Here is an 18,475-nt window from a genome sequence, read left to right as displayed (position 1 = left end):
TACTTTCAGTTGGGAGGTGGCTGTCCCAAACTCTAACCTCTAAGTTTCATAGTCCATTGGCTGAGACTGATTTTAACTACACCCCTTCCTGCTGAAAAAACAGCTAAAACCAGCCTAGGCTGGTTGGCTGGTTTTAGCTGGTCAGCAGGCTGGTTTTAGAGGGGTTTTGGCCACTTTCCCATCCTGGACAGGCTGGTCAGGCTGGCAAACCACCAGCTAAAACCAGCCTGGCCAGGCTGGGAGACCAGCTAAAACAAGCTACTTCTAGCTTAAACCAGCAAAGATCAGCCAACCAGCCAGGCTGGTAGGCTATTAGCTGTATTTTTCAGCAGGGTGATCAGGAAATATTTCTGTGTCCCCCTCTATCATAGCTACATGGTAAGTAGATAGGCCCATCATTTTGAGGTAAATGTGTTCAAAAGTGTACAGAAAAGATCTGTGTGCAACTTTAAGGAACATCACTACTTAACATTATTCTTCTGCAATTACGCACACTTTTTTGGTTGTTATTCCATAACATTTATCCTGCTGAAAAAAAAAGGGGTTAGAGGGGTTTTGGCCACTTTTGGGAGACCAGCTAACACCAGCTACTTCCAGCCTAAACCAGCTAAGACCAGCCAAACAGCCTAGGTTGGTTTTAGCTGGGGTTTTTTTTTCAGTAGGGTTGTTTTATATGTGTACCACTGTTCAAAACTGCTAGCTAGGCCTAACCATGTGCTGATTATCATCTCTGAGCTTGGTTCAAAAGTATCTAACATTGTCAATACCGAAACATTTGGTGGCGTTTCAGTAGTGACATCTTTGTTTTTGGGGTGTTATCTCATAAAAATTGTCATTACCATAACAGTCATGACCAAAATATGTCATAATGGTTTCGGTACTGGCAAAAGGAACACAATCCTCATATTTGAGGGAAATAAACAATTTCAATACAGCTATGCACATTTTTAGTATTATAGTATGTTTTAGTAGTGTTTTCCCTGCTGAAAAAAAAAAAAACAGCATATGCTGGTTAGGTATGTTTTGGTGCTGGGATGCTGGTTTATGCTGGTCCTTTGCTGGTCAAGGACCAGCATAAACCAGAAAAAGGACCAGCATAAACCAGCTAAAACCAGCATCCCAGCACCAAAACATACCTAACCAGCATATGCTGTTTTTTTTCAGCAGGGTTAGTATGCAAGTTAAAATACCGAAACAAAAATAAAGTATACTGAATTATCAACTAAGATGTTATGATCATTTTTTGCTCAATGTATTCAAACTAATGAATCCTTTACTTTAAAATCAGTATGATCAACATTTTACCTTTTACACAGAAATTAGATTCAAAATACAAATCTCATAAATCACACTTGAAATATAAAAAAAAAAAAAAAAAAAAAAAAAAAAAGTAATTGTTATTGATTTACCTCTGAAAACATTTAATAAAATAGCTAAACTATATACAGTGGGTACAGAAAGTATTCAGACCCCCTTAAATGTTTCACTCTTTGTTATATTGCAGCCATTTGCTGAAATCATTTAAGTTCATTTTTTCCTCATTAATGTACACACAGCACCCCATATTGACAGAAAAACACAGAATTGTTGACACTTTTGCAGATTTATTAAAAAAGAAAAACTGAAATATCACATGGTCCTAAGTATTCAGACCCTTTGCTCAGTATTTAGTAGTAGCACCCTTTTGATCGAATACAGCCATGAGTCTTTTTGGGACAGATGCAACAAGTTTTTCACACCTGAATTTGGGGATCCTCTGCCATTCCTCCTTGCAGATCCTCTCCAGTTCTGTCAGGTTGGATGGTAAACGTTGGTGGACAGCCATTTTTAGGTCTCTCCAGAGATACTCAATTGGGTTTAAGTCAGGGCTCTGGCTGGGCCATTCAAGAGCAGTCACGGAGTTGTTGTGAAGCCACTTCTTCGTTCTTTTAGCTGTGTGCTTAGGGTCATTGTCTTGTTGGAAGGTAAACCTTTGGCTCAGTCTGATTTCCTGAGCACTCTGGAGAAGGTTTTTGTCCAGGATATCCCTGTACTTGGCCGCATTCATCTTTCCCTTGATTGCAACTAGTCGTCCTGTCCCTGCAGCTGAAAAACACCCCCACAGCATGATGCTGCCACCACCATGCTTCACTGTTGGGACTGTATTGGAAAGGTGATGAGCAGTGCCTGGTGTTCTCCACACATACCGTTTAGAATTAAGGCCAGAAAGTTATATCTTGGTCTCATCAGACCAGAGAATCTTATTTCTCACCATCTTGGAGTCCTTCAGGTGTTTTTTTAGCAAACTCCATGCGGGCTTTCATGTGTCTTGCAATGAGGAGAGGCTTCCGTCGGGCCACTCTGCCATAAAGCCCCGACTGGTGGAGGGCTGCAATGATGGTTGACTTTCTACAACTTTCTCCCATCTCCCGACTGCATCTCTGGAGCTCAGCCACAGTGATCTTTGGGTTCTTCTTTACCTCTCTCACCAAGGCTCTTCTCCCCCGATAGCTCAGTTTGGCCGGACGGCCAGCTCTAGGAAGGGTTCTGGTCGTCCCAAAACGTCTTCCATTTAAGGATTATGGAGGCCACTGTGCTCTTAGGAACCTTAAGTGCAGTAGAAATTTTTTTGTAACCTTGGCCAGATCTGTGCCTTACCACAATTCTGTCTCTGAGCTCTTCAGGCAGTTCCTTTGACCTCATGATTCTCATTTGCTCTGACATGCACTGTGAGCTGTAAGGTCTTATATAGACAGGTGTGTGGCTTTCCTAATCAAGTCCAATCAGTATAATCAAACACAGCTGGACTCAAATGAATGTGTAGAACCATCTCAAGGATGATCAGAAGAAATGGACAGCACCTGAGTTAAGTATATGAGTGTCACAGCAAAGGCTCTGAATACTTACGACCATGTGATATTTCAGTTTTTCTTTTTGAATAAATGTGCAAAAATGTCAACAATTCTGTGTTTTTCTGTCAATATGGGGTGCTTTGTGTACATTAATGAGGAAAAAAAATTAACATAAAATGATTTCAGCAAATGGCTGCAATGTAACAAAGAGTGAAACATTTAAGGGGGTCTGAATGCTTTCCGTACCCACTGTATATGCACAATATAGACGTAAGCAAACTGTTTACAGGCCAATATAACCCTTCTAATTAAGTTATTATTACTGTGTTTTGGTAGTGACAAATTTGGGGAGAGGACTAATATTCCAAAACTTAATAAAAAATAAAATATGAGAATTAACTGCACAATTACTAATAATGTGTACCTTGGATGTTATAAAATTTTCTTACATAAAATGCAGTTTCAATTCTGTAGAATGACCTTTATATGACTTTGATATGCATTATGTCATGCATAATAAACAATTGATCTCCCAAGTCCAAGTCCGATAGGGTATCTATAGGGTCATATAAAGTTACCATACTATATTTATTTGTACTCCAGCCACAATAATAAATTATCTTATTTTTGCACTGTTCATAAATAAGATGGCAGGGTTGCAAATGTAGACTAAATGTAGACTAAAGCTACTTTTAGTTAATTTTATGTTAGATCATACTTCATCAAAATGATCTACTCACAAGAGAAAAAAAAAAACATTGCATTTCCGCAAACTATACTGCATTTAAAACTTGTATGACACTAACCTATAAAAAATACTTCAGATGTTCAGAATAGCTTTGATTTCATCATTTTCTTTTTGGATGACAAAGGTGGTAATGATTTGTTGTAGTAACAAGAACTAATACATAGACTAATATTGTCTATGACAGATACTATGGTTACCATGGTCATACAGTGATGAGTGCCAGAGACCACATCCACGTCCGTCCTGACATGTATGTGGTACAAGATGCAATTGTTGCTATTTAAGTACTTCATTATGTAATGACTAGATCCTCTCTTCTCACTAAAGCATCAGTGATTTCTCAGAAAAAAAGCAAAAAATTGCACCTTTAAGGGTACCACAGCTTGTCATTGGGGCAGTACCCTTAAATGTACAACGTTTTACCTTATTTACACTTTTTAGGCATAGATAATGAACAAAATTGTTGGTAAGCTGACAAGCTGTTGTAGGCTACATATATTCATAAATGTATAAAATGTATTGTTATTTGGTCAAACACAAATATCAAAAAATCTCTGTCCCGTTGTCTGGGAAAATTAATAAATGTAAATATAATAAAATTGTAATTCAGGAACTATTCTGTCTACTAAATAACATAATACAATTACAGTACACAAGTACTCTCTTTATAACACAACTCTCAGTTTCACTGGAACAAATAAATACGTATATTGCAATATTGAAATAAGATGTTTTGTGAGGTTTTGGCTCGCACACATGTAGCGCCCACTATTAGTTTCGCAAAAGTTGCACTTAAGCATTTTTTGTCATGCGCATCCTGTTTAAGCAACAGCGTATTTTGATATATGGGTATTCTGATAAGATAAGAGCTGAGAGACAATACTGGTGTAGTCTGTGTTTAATTAGCAGCTACTATATTTGATAGAAGTATAGTATAGCAGAGGCCACTCACTTAACAGGGAATGTTCTCAGAAGATTGGCTAACGTTCTGACAAATGTCTTTCAAAGTTCTGAACAAATGTTATTTCAGTACTGTAATCCTCCCAAAATATTTTAGTTGGATGCTTGTCTAACATTTTTAAAAATGTACAGTACCTTGCGAAAGTATTCAAACCCCTTTATTTTTTTCACGTTTTAGGTTGCAGCCTTATGTTAAACTGCTTTAAATAAGCTTTTTCCACATCAGTCTGCACTACAAACATGTTTGTAACAACTTTTCAAATTTATTAGAAATAAATAACTGAAATGTTTCCATTGCATAAGTATTCATACTCTTAACACAGTACTTAGTTGAAACACCTTTACAACTTCAATTTTTTTTGGGTATGATGCAACAATCTTTGCACATCTGCATTTGGAAATGATCTACCATTCTTCACCTCACCTCTTCACCTCACAAACTTTGTCAGCTTGGAAGGGGACAGATGCACATTTTCAAGTTTCTTTGTTGTCTAAAAGCCACTCTTGCTGTGTGCTTAGGGACATTCTTCTGTTGGAAGGTGAATCTTCTGCCCAGTCTGAGGTTTTGAATGCTCTGGACTGGGTTTTAATTAAGGCTATCTCTATATTTTGCCGTGTTGAGCTTTCCTTCTACTCTGACGAGTCCCTCAGTACCTGCTGCTGAAAAACAGCCCCACAGCATGAGGCTGCTACCTCCATACTTTACTTTTGGCATGGTACTTTGCAGGTGATGAGCAGGAGATGTCTGGTTTCCTCTAAACATGATGCTTGGAATTGAGGTTCATCAGACCAGAGAATCTTGTCTCTCACATTCTGAGAGTTCTTGCTTTGTTGCAAGAGGACTAAGTCTTGTCACATCACCATAAAGCCCAGATCAATGGAGTGTTGCAGTGATGTTTATTATTCTGTAAGTTTCTTCCATCTGCATATATGATCATGGAGCTCAACTAGAGTGACCATCAGCTTCTTCCTTACCAGTCTAACCCAGACCCTTCTCCATTAATTGCTCAGTTTGGCCAAGAGGCCAGCTTTAGGAATAGTCCTAGTTGTTCCAAACTCCATTATGGATAATGAAGGCTACATGCTTCTGTGAACCTTCAATGCAGCAGAATGTTTTCTAAACTCTTCCACAGATATGTGGCTTGATGCAGTTCTGTCTCTGAGCTCTACTGGCAGTTCTTTTGATCTCAGGGCTTGGTTTTTGCTCTGATATGCATTTTCAGCTGTTAGGCCTTTAAAACGTCTGTGCCTTTGCAAATCATACCCACTGAATTGAATTTACCACAGGTTAACTTCACTCGAAGTTATATGAATGCTCCTGAGATAGATTTCCATTTTCCAAAAGGGTATGAATACTTATGCAATGGAATCATGTTAGTTATTTATTTCTAATAAATTTGCGAAGTTGTTAAAAAACAAATTCACATTGTCATTGGGTGTATGGAGTGTAGATTGATGTGGAAAAAAAAGTTATTTAAAACAGTTTAACATAAGGCTGCAACATAACAAAATGTGAAAAAAATGAAGGTGTTTGAATACTTTCGCAAGGCACAGAGAAAATTAAAAATAACATTCCAGTAATGTTTACAGAATCATAAAATGGATTGTTCCCTTCACAAAGTATTTTAAATGATGAGAGATCTGTGATCTAGTATCCTATCTAGGAAACATTCTTAGAACATATTTTGTCAGCCAAACAACATGGTTTTTATTGACATGTCTTTATTTTATGTTTTTTCAGCAAAACCAACCATCCAAACATTTTTAGAAATAAATTTTACAGTGTTTAACTTGTCAGTTTGGTTATGGAGAGTGCACAATAGCAATCAGTGTTAGATAAATGTTATAATTCATAAAATTGATTGTTAACGTTCAAAAACATGTTTAAATATTTTACTAGTACTCAATTCATAAATATCATAAGTGTCTGCTAAATTAATAAATGCTAATATTTATTGAAAATTTAACTCAGGAACTAATTTGTCTGCAAAATAACTTAAAATCTGTTCAAATTCTCAGCTTGATCAGAACAAATAAATAAGTTTGTTCTAAAATAAAAACATACAAGTCATTTTAGAAGGTTTAGGCCCGCACACACGTACAACCAACTATTACTCTCTCAAAAGTCGCCCTGAAACACTTCCTGTCCTCCATATCCTGTTTCAGCACCAGGATGTCCTGATAAATAGGCAAAGAGTTCAGTCCCAAATCCGTGCCACTGGGAAAGACGCAATATTCTGAATTGCACTGGGCTTCAAAGATGAACTGTGGTATTCTGTCTGGTGAAAACTTTGGTCTGAAAGCAGAGAAAACAAGACACTTATTTCTCTGAGACAAAACCCACAGAACTAACCAAGACCTGCTTTACTTTGTTTCATACTGATGTCACATGACCTGCTGTATCTTAAAAATGCTTACATAGAAGCCATGACAGCTAGCTAAATGTTCATCTCCCAAACAATATATCTGATTAAAATGTTGTCAACATAAAACAGATACAAACATCATTCTACCTCTATAACTCAAAATCTTAGTTCTTTGTGATTCACTTGTGAGTTTAATGAAAGTTTAATTTTATGTATGACTTTGCAACTCACATCCAGGTCCATGGAGATAGTGAGCGGTTGTGGATGTTGCCATTTCCCTCTGAGTCCGCATCCATTGAGGCATAAAAGTCAATCGTCAAACTAGTGTCACATATTCTTTTCTGCCCTTGTTTGGCAAATGTGAGGCTCGCTAGCGCACAGCTTAGCAAAACCTGAAAGAAAGATCATTATCTGTTATTATATTTGATTAAAATCAAGCCAATTCTGAGAGGAGGCCTCTTTTCGCCACAACATCTTACATTTAAACTTAGTCTAAATGTTTTAAGATTAATCTCTTAGTAAAGCAAATAGTGTTAGCATAGCTATTAGCATCGCTAACAAAAATAACCTGAACGTTTTGGTCATCTCACCACGTATTTAGCGTTGAAGAAGCTCAGAAACATCTTTAATGCCCTCTTCTTCTTTATTCTCTTGCGTGTGAAAATGTTTCTCTTTCACCTCATCTATTTATGCAATGCTTGATCATGATTGCATAGATAATATGGCCTACCTCTGACCTGGATTCCCTCATCAGATCAATTGATAGGTGAGGGGAGCTATGTTTAGACCTACATTTTCCCTCTCGTTACCAGTAATCTAACCTACGGATTAAAGATCAGTCTATGTTGGCATCATTGCAGATCCATTTCACTGAATTTCGGTTGGGAAAAAAAATGCTGAATCATAATTATCAGGCTTTTGGGGTGAGTTATCAAGATTTTGGATTCTGTTTAATCTTTTAGTCAGGTTTCGGAAACTCTGTTCGGTTGTGTCTTGTCTGATTCGATTTTTCAGATGGAGAACAATTTAGAAACTTTATTAAAGACACCTTGCATTCATTTCATGCCAGTTTAATACACTGAAAAAAGTGGGTTTGAAACCAATTTTACTAAGAAATTGCTAGAAGAAGACTGAAATAGTATTACTTTGAAAAATTATTTTTGCATATAGTTTTTTACAGACGCTAGGACACATTTCTCAATACTTAGGTCACTTTTGCAAAACTCTTCACACAATTTTCCTAACCGACTTTCAGCTTGGCAAAGCAGTTCATTTCACATTCAAAATGCACTACAACTACCAAAACACTTTATTCAGGTCTCAAATAAACTCATTCTTCCAGAACACTAGCAAAGGTTGACAGCCGACAAACACACTTTGTCACCCACAAAACAATGACCTTAAAAACACTAACAACATGTAGCATTACACAGTGTTTTCTTGTCTAAAACAAGGACACATCTCTGTTTATAATTGCAATATATATTGTTTATAACTGCAATATATGTTACTGGAATGAATCAGACATGATGCAGAATTCGTCAATATTTTATGTTGTTTATTTTTTTTAATTTTTTTGCACTAAGTAATTCCAAAATACAAGAATTTGTATACACACCATCCACTGATACAGATACAATAGTAATGCTAATCTACTGCATTTTTAGATTTGAAATATGTTTCAATAAAATATTGCTGTTGAATGTTGCTGTCTTATTCAGTTTTGCATTATGTTATTGTTTTGAACATAAGTTTAACAGTTTTGAAAACTATATGTAAGCAAGTGCAAAATGTCCTGTACGTACAAAGATTTTTGCCATTTGTTGTGTCTGAGTGAGAAAAGAATTCATGAAATTTGAGAGATGTAGTCATTGAATGCATTTTGTGCCAAAACAATGATAATTGATCCTCAGTTTAGCCCACATAGACTTCTGTTGTGCTCACTGTGTGAAGAGTTTTGCAAAAGTGACCTAAGTATTGAGAAATGTGTCCTAGCGTCTGTAAAAAACTGTATTATGGACATGGTAAAATATGTGGTAGAATTCAGTAAAAAGCAACCGATCTTTGTTGTAATGAAGGCTTTCTTCAGTAATCATAATCTGCCATATATTTCTTCTATTGAAAATGAACATGCATTTCCTGCTTTCTAACTAACTGACAAAACAGACCAGCATATATTACACTTTGGATGCTTGTATTCTACCATGGTTGGTTGGTTTCTAGACATCTAAGTCAGGAATACCACTTTGGTGAACCAACTTCACCAGAAAGACTTTCCTGTTAAAAAACAACAACATATGCTGGTCCTTTGCTGGTTTATGCTGGTTAATGCTGGTCCTTTGCTGGTTTATGCTGGTCCTTTGCTGGTTTATGCTGGTCCTTTGCTGGTTTATGCTGGTCCTTTGCTTGTTAATGCTGGTCATTTGCTGGTTAATGCTGGTTCTTTGCTGGTTAATGCTGGTCCTTTGCTGGTTAATGCTGGTCCTTTGCTGGTTAATGCTGGTCCTTTGCTGGTTAATGCTGGTTCTTTGCTGGTTAATGCTGGTCCTTTGCTGGTTAATGCTGGTCTTTTGCTGGTTAATGCTGGTCCTTTGCTGGTTAATGCTGGTCCTTTGCTGGTTAATGCTGGTCCTTTGCTGGTTAATGCTGGTCCTTTGCTGGTTAATGCTGGTTCTTTGCTGGTTAATGCTGGTCCTTTGCTGGTTAATGCTGGTCCTTTGCTGGTTAATGCTGGTCCTTTGCTGGTTAATGCTGGTTCTTTGCTGGTTAATGCCGGTCTTTTGCTGGTTTATGCTGGTCCTTTGGTGGTTTATGCTGGTCCTTTGCTGGTTTATGCTGGTCCTTTGCTGGTTAATGCTGGTCCCTTGCTGGTTTATGCTGGTCCTTTGCTGGTTAATGCTGGTCATTTGCTGGTTAATGCTGGTTCTTTGCTGGTTAATGCTGGTCCTTTGCTGGTTTATGCTGGTCCTTTGCTGGTTTATGCTGGTCCTTTGCTGGTTAATGCTGGTCATTTGCTGGTTAATGCTGGTTCTTTGCTGGTTAATGCTGGTCCTTTGCTGGTTTATGCTGGTCCTTTGCTGGTTTATGCTGGTCCTTTGCTGGTTAATGCTGGTCCTTTGCTGGTTAATGCTGGTCCTTTGCTGGTTTATGCTGGTCCTTTGTTGGTTTATGCTGGTCCTTTGCTGGTTTATGCTGGTCATTTGCTGGTTAATGCTGGTCATTTGCTGGTTAATGCTGGTCCTTTGCTGGTTAATGCTGGTCCTTTGCTGGTTTATGCTGGTCCTTTGCTGGTTTATGCTGGTCCTTTGCTGGTTAATGCTGGTCCTTTGCTGGTTAATGCTGGTTCTTTGCTGGTTAATGCTGGTCCTTTGCTGGTTAATGCTGGTCCTTTGCTGGTTTATGCTGGTCCTTTGCTGGTTTATGCTGGTCCTTTGCTGGTTAATGCTGGTTCTTTGCTGGTTAATGCTGGTCTTTTGCTGGTTTATGCTGGTCCTTTGGTGGTTTATGCTGGTCCTTTGCTGGTTTATGCTGGTCCTTTGCTGGTTAATGCTGGTCCCTTGCTGGTTTATGCTGGTCCTTTGCTGGTTAATGCTGGTCATTTGCTGGTTAATGCTGGTTCTTTGCTGGTTAATGCTGGTCCTTTGCTGGTTTATGCTGGTCCTTTGCTGGTTTATGCTGGTCCTTTGCTGGTTAATGCTGGTCATTTGCTGGTTAATGCTGGTTCTTTGCTGGTTAATGCTGGTCCTTTGCTGGTTTATGCTGGTCCTTTGCTGGTTTATGCTGGTCCTTTGCTGGTTAATGCTGGTCCTTTGCTGGTTTATGCTGGTCCTTTGTTGGTTTATGCTGGTCCTTTGCTGGTTTATGCTGGTCATTTGCTGGTTAATGCTGGTCATTTGCTGGTTAATGCTGGTCCTTTGCTGGTTAATGCTGGTCCTTTGCTGGTTTATGCTGGTCCTTTGCTGGTTAATGCTGGTCCTTTGCTGGTTTATGCTGGTCCTTTGCTGGTTAATGCTGGTCCTTTGCTGGTTAATGCTGGTTCTTTGCTGGTTAATGCTGGTCCTTTGCTGGTTAATGCTGGTCCTTTGCTGGTTTATGCTGGTCCTTTGCTGGTTAATGCTGGTTCTTTGCTGGTTAATGCTGGTCTTTTGCTGGTTTATGCTGGTCCTTTGGTGGTTTATGCTGGTCCTTTGCTGGTTTATGCTGGTCCTTTGCTGGTTAATGCTGGTCCCTTGCTGGTTTATGCTGGTCCTTTGCTGGTTAATGCTGGTCCTTTGCTGGTTAATGCTGGTCCTTTGCTGGTTAATGCTGGTCCTTTGCTGGTTAATGCTGGTCCTTAGCTGGTCAAAGACCAGCACAAACCAGCAAAGGACCAGCATAAACCAGTATACCAGCAACAAAAACTATCTAACCAGCTTATGCTGTTTTTTTTCAACAGTGTTGGTTGATATTTAACCATACTGTTTTGGTTACTACTGACTTCCATCGTATGATAAAAAAATACTGAGACATGATCTTTTCTGTTTCACAGAAGAAAGAAAGTTATAGATTTGAAACAACATGAGGGTGAGTAAATGATGACAGAAGTTTCATTTTTGAGTGAACTATCCCTTGAGGTTTTACTGAATAGCTTGTCTATTCTTTCACTGTTATTTAATACTTTGCTTAACAATCTGGCATGGTTCTTTTAAAGCTATAGACAAACATTCTTCCATATATATAGTATATCATCTATACAATTTATGGAACGTTTTTCTGAAACATTTTACGGCTGGAATACACTACACAACTTTTCAAATCTGAACAGATTTTTAAAACACTGGGCATCATACATGAAAATAGTGACAGAGGAAAACTTTCCATCATACACTACATTAGTGGTTCTCAATCCTGGTCCTGGGGGACCCCTGCTCTGCACATTTTGCATGTATCCCTTATTTAACACACCTGATTGAGATTATCACCTCATTAAGAGAGAGATCTATGAACTGAACTAACAAGCTGGTGATCTCAATCGGGTGTGTTAAATAAGGGAGACATGCAAAATGTGCAGAGCAGGGGTCCCCCAGGACCAGGATTGAGAACCACTGCACTACATGCCTGAGAATCATGCACTAGCAGAAAAAGTTTTTTATACATAGAAACTGGAACATAACAGAACATAATTTCCAAAACACAAGTGAAGAAGAGACCAAAAAAACAGATTCTTCCATATGTAATCTAACACAATTGTCAGACATAAAACAGCATCAAAACCACAGATATGTAAAACTGTGTAATGTTATGGAATAAAATGTCGACCTATATAGAGGGAATTATGACTGTCATCCTTTGGGGTGTTGATCAACTCCATCTACGTTTTTATTACCATGAATAGTCTTTTTTTAGTCTTTTTAGTGCTTAATAGTCTTTTTTTTATATTTATGAAATCCACATTCAAGGGTTTATAAAAATAATGCATGAAGCTAGAATAAATAGTTTTTGTAACTATACTTCAAAGTCTACTAAAAATGCATAAAAAGTATTTAATTATTAAACTATCAGTATACCTTTAAGTTCACTTTTAGTTGACTTGCAGAACAAACTAAAAACATAGATGTAAACTAGTTGTGTACTCAAAGTTTTCTACTGTTATATAATGTATACTTAAAATTATACTTTTATATACTAGAAAGTATTAATTAAGATATTAGCCTAATATTTTTACCTTTCCTGACCGGAAATGATAGGAACAAACATGAATGTTGTCAAGATTCATGCACTGGAAATCCTGGTTCAGCCTTTTGTTCCTCAAACAGTTTTTTCCACTCTTCTCCTTGATTTGTTATAACCTTTGACCGTCTGTAGTACTCCAATAGTACTCCATGTTTTTCCTGGTCCAGGACCAATTAGTACAGCCCAAAACAAGACAATAATTGACAATTTTTAGCAGCAATAATCAAAATATGCGAGTTTTGTTTGGATTCAGTGCCATTGTTTCTGTTCAGTGCCGCCAATATGGCCGAAATTGCTGTAATAGCTGTACATTGAATGTTATATCATTGTAAAACATTACCTTTTCACTATCTTTGCATTATTCTCATTTGATTCAAATCAGTACTGAACCCAAACAATGGCAAAACTATGCATGAATGAATAAGCCAGTGTTTGTATCAACAAATATTTGTAACTAAATTAATAATCAAAAACAATGTAATAAACACAGCAATGCACTCAAAAAAAAAAAAAAAAAAAAAAAAAAACGAATGCCCGCCAAATATCAATAACGAAAGTTGATTATCTAAAGTGATGGACAATCATTAAAGCTTTTTGCCATCAGAAGAGTCTTCAGGGAAATTCCGTCACGTGAAAAGCGTCAATGCAAAATGTAAAATAATGCTTATTCTTATGGTTATGCTTGTGCTTATTCACTGTGGTAGGCTGATATACGGGAGCTTATCCCAGCATCAAAGTGAGAAGTGCTCTTGATAGATTGCTTTCACTGATACAGTGTCTCTATGCGGTGAGATCTACAGCATTTAAGCGCTACTGTGCAAACCGGCCTATTTTCGTAACCCACATAACCGGTCACATTTTGGTTGCAAAGACAACTCCTTTTTTGGTCAGTATTGTCAATTTGGTTTATTTATTATCTATAATTGTATGATATATAATGTAAGTTTATTTGGAAAAGCATGTCTTTTTTAGAAAATAAAAGAAGAAGGAATTACTTGAGCATCCATTCAAAAATGATGAACCCACATATTGCAAATTTGACTATTAATCAGTATAAGAGTGTGACGTCCATTAATGGGCAGTTTTATCATGGGTGCCCTGTGGCTTAACCCAAAGTTATGTCACAGTTATACCTTTCTTTCATGTGGCGGCTACCAATGCGGGAATCCTCTCTGTGTAGGTTTTTTTGACTTGCTTTCAAGTTGACTGATGACGAACCATTTACACAGCGAGCGGAAGCTACTCAGCAAGTCGCTGACCTCATTTTACTATTCTGCTTTTGATGAAAGCATAGCAAAGATTTTTTGCAATACATCAGTCGGCCCTATATTGTGTCATTTTTTTGGGATTTCACTTACTGAGTGGCAAAAAAAAAAACATTAGCATGAGCACTGTGATGAAATAAGAATATTACAAAGCATTACAAAGCTGCTTATGCATTTAAGTTGAACTTCATCATGGTCTAATTTAAAGAAATAAAAAATTTCTTATAAAAGTTTCTCCCACGTTTGTGATTAATCCATTGGAAATGTGAAATTAAATATCTATGGTAGTTAATAATATGCTACTTTTGTAACTCTTGTAAAATAGTAGTAAAATAATGTGAACACATGTATACACAATAATGCAACATAATATGCCTCTGGTAGTAAAAATCCAGAGTAGGATGTGGAAAGAATGTGATGAATCTGTGAAAATTACGTAACTAATATGTAGTGTGGAAATTGAGGTTATTGATTTCAGCTTTTCTAACGATTCTCCAAATTTGTGGTCTTATGTGGGTCACTACAAAAGCCCCTGTTCCTGGATGTTGTGCAACTGAAATCCTTTTCATGAGTAACAAAGTAGGAGATCTAAGATTCCTGGACCTTTTGAAACTCCAAGAAATAGGTCAGAGGCCTGAGTCACATTTTCAACGGCTTTTAAATGGTCTTCATGGTTTTTTGGCCTAAAATGATGAATCATAATATTTTTAAAAGGCATATTTAATCCAAAAATTAACATTTTGTCCTGTCATTTCAAACTGCAATGGCTTTTTCTTAAATACTGGGCAATGATTAATTGCGATTAACCTTATGCAACATAAAAGTTTTTGTTTATATAATACATGTGTGTACTGTGTATATTTATTATGTATTAATAAAGATGCACACATACAGTATATATTTAAAAAATATTCACATGTATTTACATTTATATAATTTATATTATATATATAAAAATATTTAATATATAAACATAACATATTTTTCTTAAATATATCCATGCATGTGTGTGTATTTATATATACATAATAAATATACACAGTATAAAATTTAATTAAATTTTCATTTTTGGGTGCACTGTCCCTTTAAGTATTTTTGAAAGAAAAGTATATACTGAATAAACTACATACGATATTCATTATCGATCACAATCAAATCTCCAGCATTTTTCTTTGTGTTTCACAGATGAAATAAAGTCATACTAGTTTGAAATAAACAACATAAAATAATTTTTATTTTTGGGTGCACTGTCCCTTTAAGTATTTTTGAATCATAAAGCGAAGTATATGCTGAATAATCTACATACGATACTCATTATTGATCCCAATCAAATCTCCTGCATTTTTCTTTGTGTTTCACAGATGAAATAAAGTCATACTAGTTTGAAACAAACAACATGAAAAATTTTCATTTTTGGGTGCACTGTCTCTTTAAATATTTTTGAATCATAAAGCGAAGTATATGCTGAATAAACTACATATGATATTTAATATCAATCACAATTAAATCTCCAGCATTTTTCTTTGTGTTTCAGAGATGAAATAAAGTCATAATAGTTTGAAACAAACAACATGAAAAATGTAAATTTTTGGGTGCACTGTCCCTTTAAGTATTTTTGAATCATGAAGCAAAGTATATACTGAATAAACTATACGATATTCATTATCGATCACAATCAAATCTAAAATATTTTTCTTTGTGTTTCACAGATGAAATAGTCATACTAGTTTGAAACAAACAACATGAAATAATTTTTATTTTTGGGTGCACTGTCCCTTTAAATAGTTTTTAATCATAAAGCAAAGTATATACTGAATAAACCACATACGAAATTCATTATTGATCCCAATCAAATCTCCAGCATTTTCTTTGTTTCACAGACTAGTTTGAAACAAACAACATGAAATAATTTTTATTTTTGGGTGCACTGTCCCTTTAAGCATTTTAAGTTTTTAAATAAAACTAAATATTTACTGAATAAACTACAAACAGTATTCATTATCAATCTTCACAATTAAAGCTGTCATATTGTTTAGGGGGATTACTTTGATTGTATTACTGTCATTTGCATGTGCATCGTCCTCAATTCTGAGTCATGAAAATGCGGGCTCGTCTCTTGCCCGCAATCCTTAGAAATTTCAGAGTAGGAGAAGGTAAGACCGCAATTGCTCTGCAACTGACGCAAACATATACCATCACCGGTGGGAAAGTATGCATCGGTGAGATGCATGCCATTACGCTGGGGCGGAAATCTGCACGTCGATATGACTTTTTGCAAACTATGTCAATCAAGGTCACTGGCATTAACAGAAAGCCATGTGGGTGTTGATGTATAGTGGACAGAAACATACAAAGCAAGAATTTATTTCATCATACTAATATATTTCTTCTGATCTGAGTGCTTATGAGACGGCTGTCACTGAAAGTAGGTTATGGTGGTATGTAATGGTTGCTATGCTATAAGGTGCAATAAACACAACAAAATGTGGTCACAAAATGTATTTAGACACAAAGAAGCACAAAATGTATAAATGTCTTTGCAAAATACAAAATATAAAGACATTAATGTTAAATAAATAGAGTTTTTAAACAAAACATTTTACAAACATTAGATATCAATCCACAGTTACAAAGTCAAAAAGTGCAGTAGTTGGGCTCTTTCTGGTTGTAAAACAATAGGGGAACCTCTCCATATCATATCAGTGACTACATCCACTAAAAATCACTTTGGCTCCATTTAATTCAATTTAATAGCAAAATGGTCCAGAAAATTATGAATCATGAGATACAATTTTGAACAGAAAAAGATGTTGCAGACTTGTGTCAAAAGTTGTAAAGTCAGAAATCTGGGGGAAAAGTCAGAATTGTGAGATGTAATCTCAAATTTGCAAGAAACAATTCAGAATTAGGAGTTTTTTATTTCACAATTCTAAATTTATATCTCATAATTCTGCAATTCAGAATTTTTTAATCAGAATTCTGAGTTTATATCTTACAATTCTGACTTTTTTTTTTAGAATTCTAAGTTTAAGTACAGTATTGCAATTCTGACTTTTCGGACTTTTTAGGAATTCTGAGTTTAGATCCCACAATTCTAAGTTAATATCTCGGAATTGTGCAATTCTGACTTTTAATATGAATTCTGAGTTTATATCTCATAACTCTAAGTTCTAAGTAATTCTGACTTTATTTAGTCAGAATTCTAAATTTATATAACCACAATTTTTTTAAGTTTATATCTCGTAATTTTGCAATTCTGATTTTTAAAAAAATCAGATTTCTGAGTTTATATCTCACAATTCTAAGTTTATATCTCATAATCCTGCAAATCAGACTTTTATTTTAAGTTTATATCGTAATTCTGCAATTCTGACTGTTTCATATCAGAATTCTGAGTTTATATATCAATTTTTTTAAGTTTATATCTCACAATTCTAAGTTTATATCTCATAATTCTGCAATTATGGCTTTTTTATATGAATTCTGAGTTTATATCTCACAATTCTAAGTTTATATCTCGGAATTTTGCAATTCTGAATTTTTTAAATCAGAATTCTGAGTTTATATCTCGGAATTTTGAAATATGAATTCTGAGTTTATATCTCATAATTCTAAATTTGTATCTCGTAATCCTGCAAATCAGAATTTTATTTTAAGTTTATATCTCGGAATTCTACAATTCTGACTTTTTTTTATCATAATTCTGAGCGTATATCTTTCAATTCTACAGTTTTGTTTATATTCCACAATAATAATTTTATATCGTAATTATGCAATTCTGACGTTTCAAATCAGTATGCTGAGATATTAAAAAATTCTAAGTTTATATATCATAATTCATAAGTCTGACTTTTTTGAGATTTTTACTAGAATTCTGAGTTTTTATCTCACAATTCTATAGAATTAGAAGATATATTATATAGACATATATACATATATATATTATATATACAGTATATATAATATTATAGAATTATTATAACTATAAATTATTATATAGAATTATAATTATAACATAAGTTTATATCTCTTGTAATTCTGCAATTCTGTCTTTTTTATTATTTTGAATTCTGAGATATCTTACAATTCTGTTTATATCATGTAATTCTGCAATTCTGACTTTTTAAAATCAGAATTCTAAGTTCATATCTCACAATTCTAAGGTTTATATCTCATAATTCTGAAATTCTGCCTTTAAAAATAGAATTCTGAATTTATATTTCACAATTTCAAGCAAAATTCAAAAAATCAAATTCAGCAAATTCTGGCTTTTTATACATTTTAGACGTTAGACGTTTTATATCTCCTAATAAGTCTTTAAGTGGTTAAAAGCATTGTTTAAAACACATTTGTCAGCGACATATTATCAAAAGGAAATAGCACTTTGATATTTGATTGTAGTGACACAATACACTCAAAGTGATTTCTGCTGACACATTGAATATGACAACATAAGGGGAGAATTCATCACAGGAAGTGCTCCTACACCACCGCTGCGAATGCACGAACAGGCCTCTCTATATAAACAGCACTTACCACTGCAAATGTAGAACAGCAAGACTTCAGACTGAAAGAACACATCAGAAAAAAAAA

At 35.4% G+C, this 18,475-nt stretch overlaps 1 protein-coding gene across 1 annotated transcript; it reads right to left on the bottom strand.

The window, feature by feature from the left end:
- Positions 1-6,621: 6,621 nt before the first annotated feature.
- il17a/f2 (interleukin 17a/f2) lies at positions 6,622-7,528 on the bottom strand. The gene is made up of 3 exons (XM_073826414.1): positions 7,496-7,528; positions 7,137-7,297; positions 6,622-6,835 (listed from the first exon to the last, which is right to left on the bottom strand). The coding sequence occupies exons 1-3, from the start codon at positions 7,526-7,528 to the stop codon at positions 6,622-6,624; spliced, it is 408 nt and encodes a 135-aa protein (XP_073682515.1).
- Between the last annotated feature and the right edge of the window lie 10,947 nt (positions 7,529-18,475).

This window comes from Garra rufa, chromosome 21, assembly GCF_049309525.1.
Source record: "Garra rufa chromosome 21, GarRuf1.0, whole genome shotgun sequence".
Taxonomy (NCBI): domain Eukaryota; kingdom Metazoa; phylum Chordata; class Actinopteri; order Cypriniformes; family Cyprinidae; genus Garra; species Garra rufa.
Note: the sequence above shows the minus strand (reverse complement) of the source record. Positions and strands in the feature narration are given on the sequence as shown.

Bases quoted from the DNA above. Each gene is read 5' to 3' on its own strand.
- il17a/f2 (XM_073826414.1), bottom strand. From the start codon at position 7,528: ATGTTTCTGAGCTTCTTCAACGCTAAATACGTG. The intron at 7,298-7,495 runs GTGAGATGACCA...TCTTTCTTTCAG, and splicing joins TCTTCAACGCTAAATACGTG to GTTTTGCTAAGCTGTGCGCT. The intron at 6,836-7,136 runs GTGAGTTGCAAA...CTCTGCTTTCAG, and splicing joins CTATCTCCATGGACCTGGAT to ACCAAAGTTTTCACCAGACA.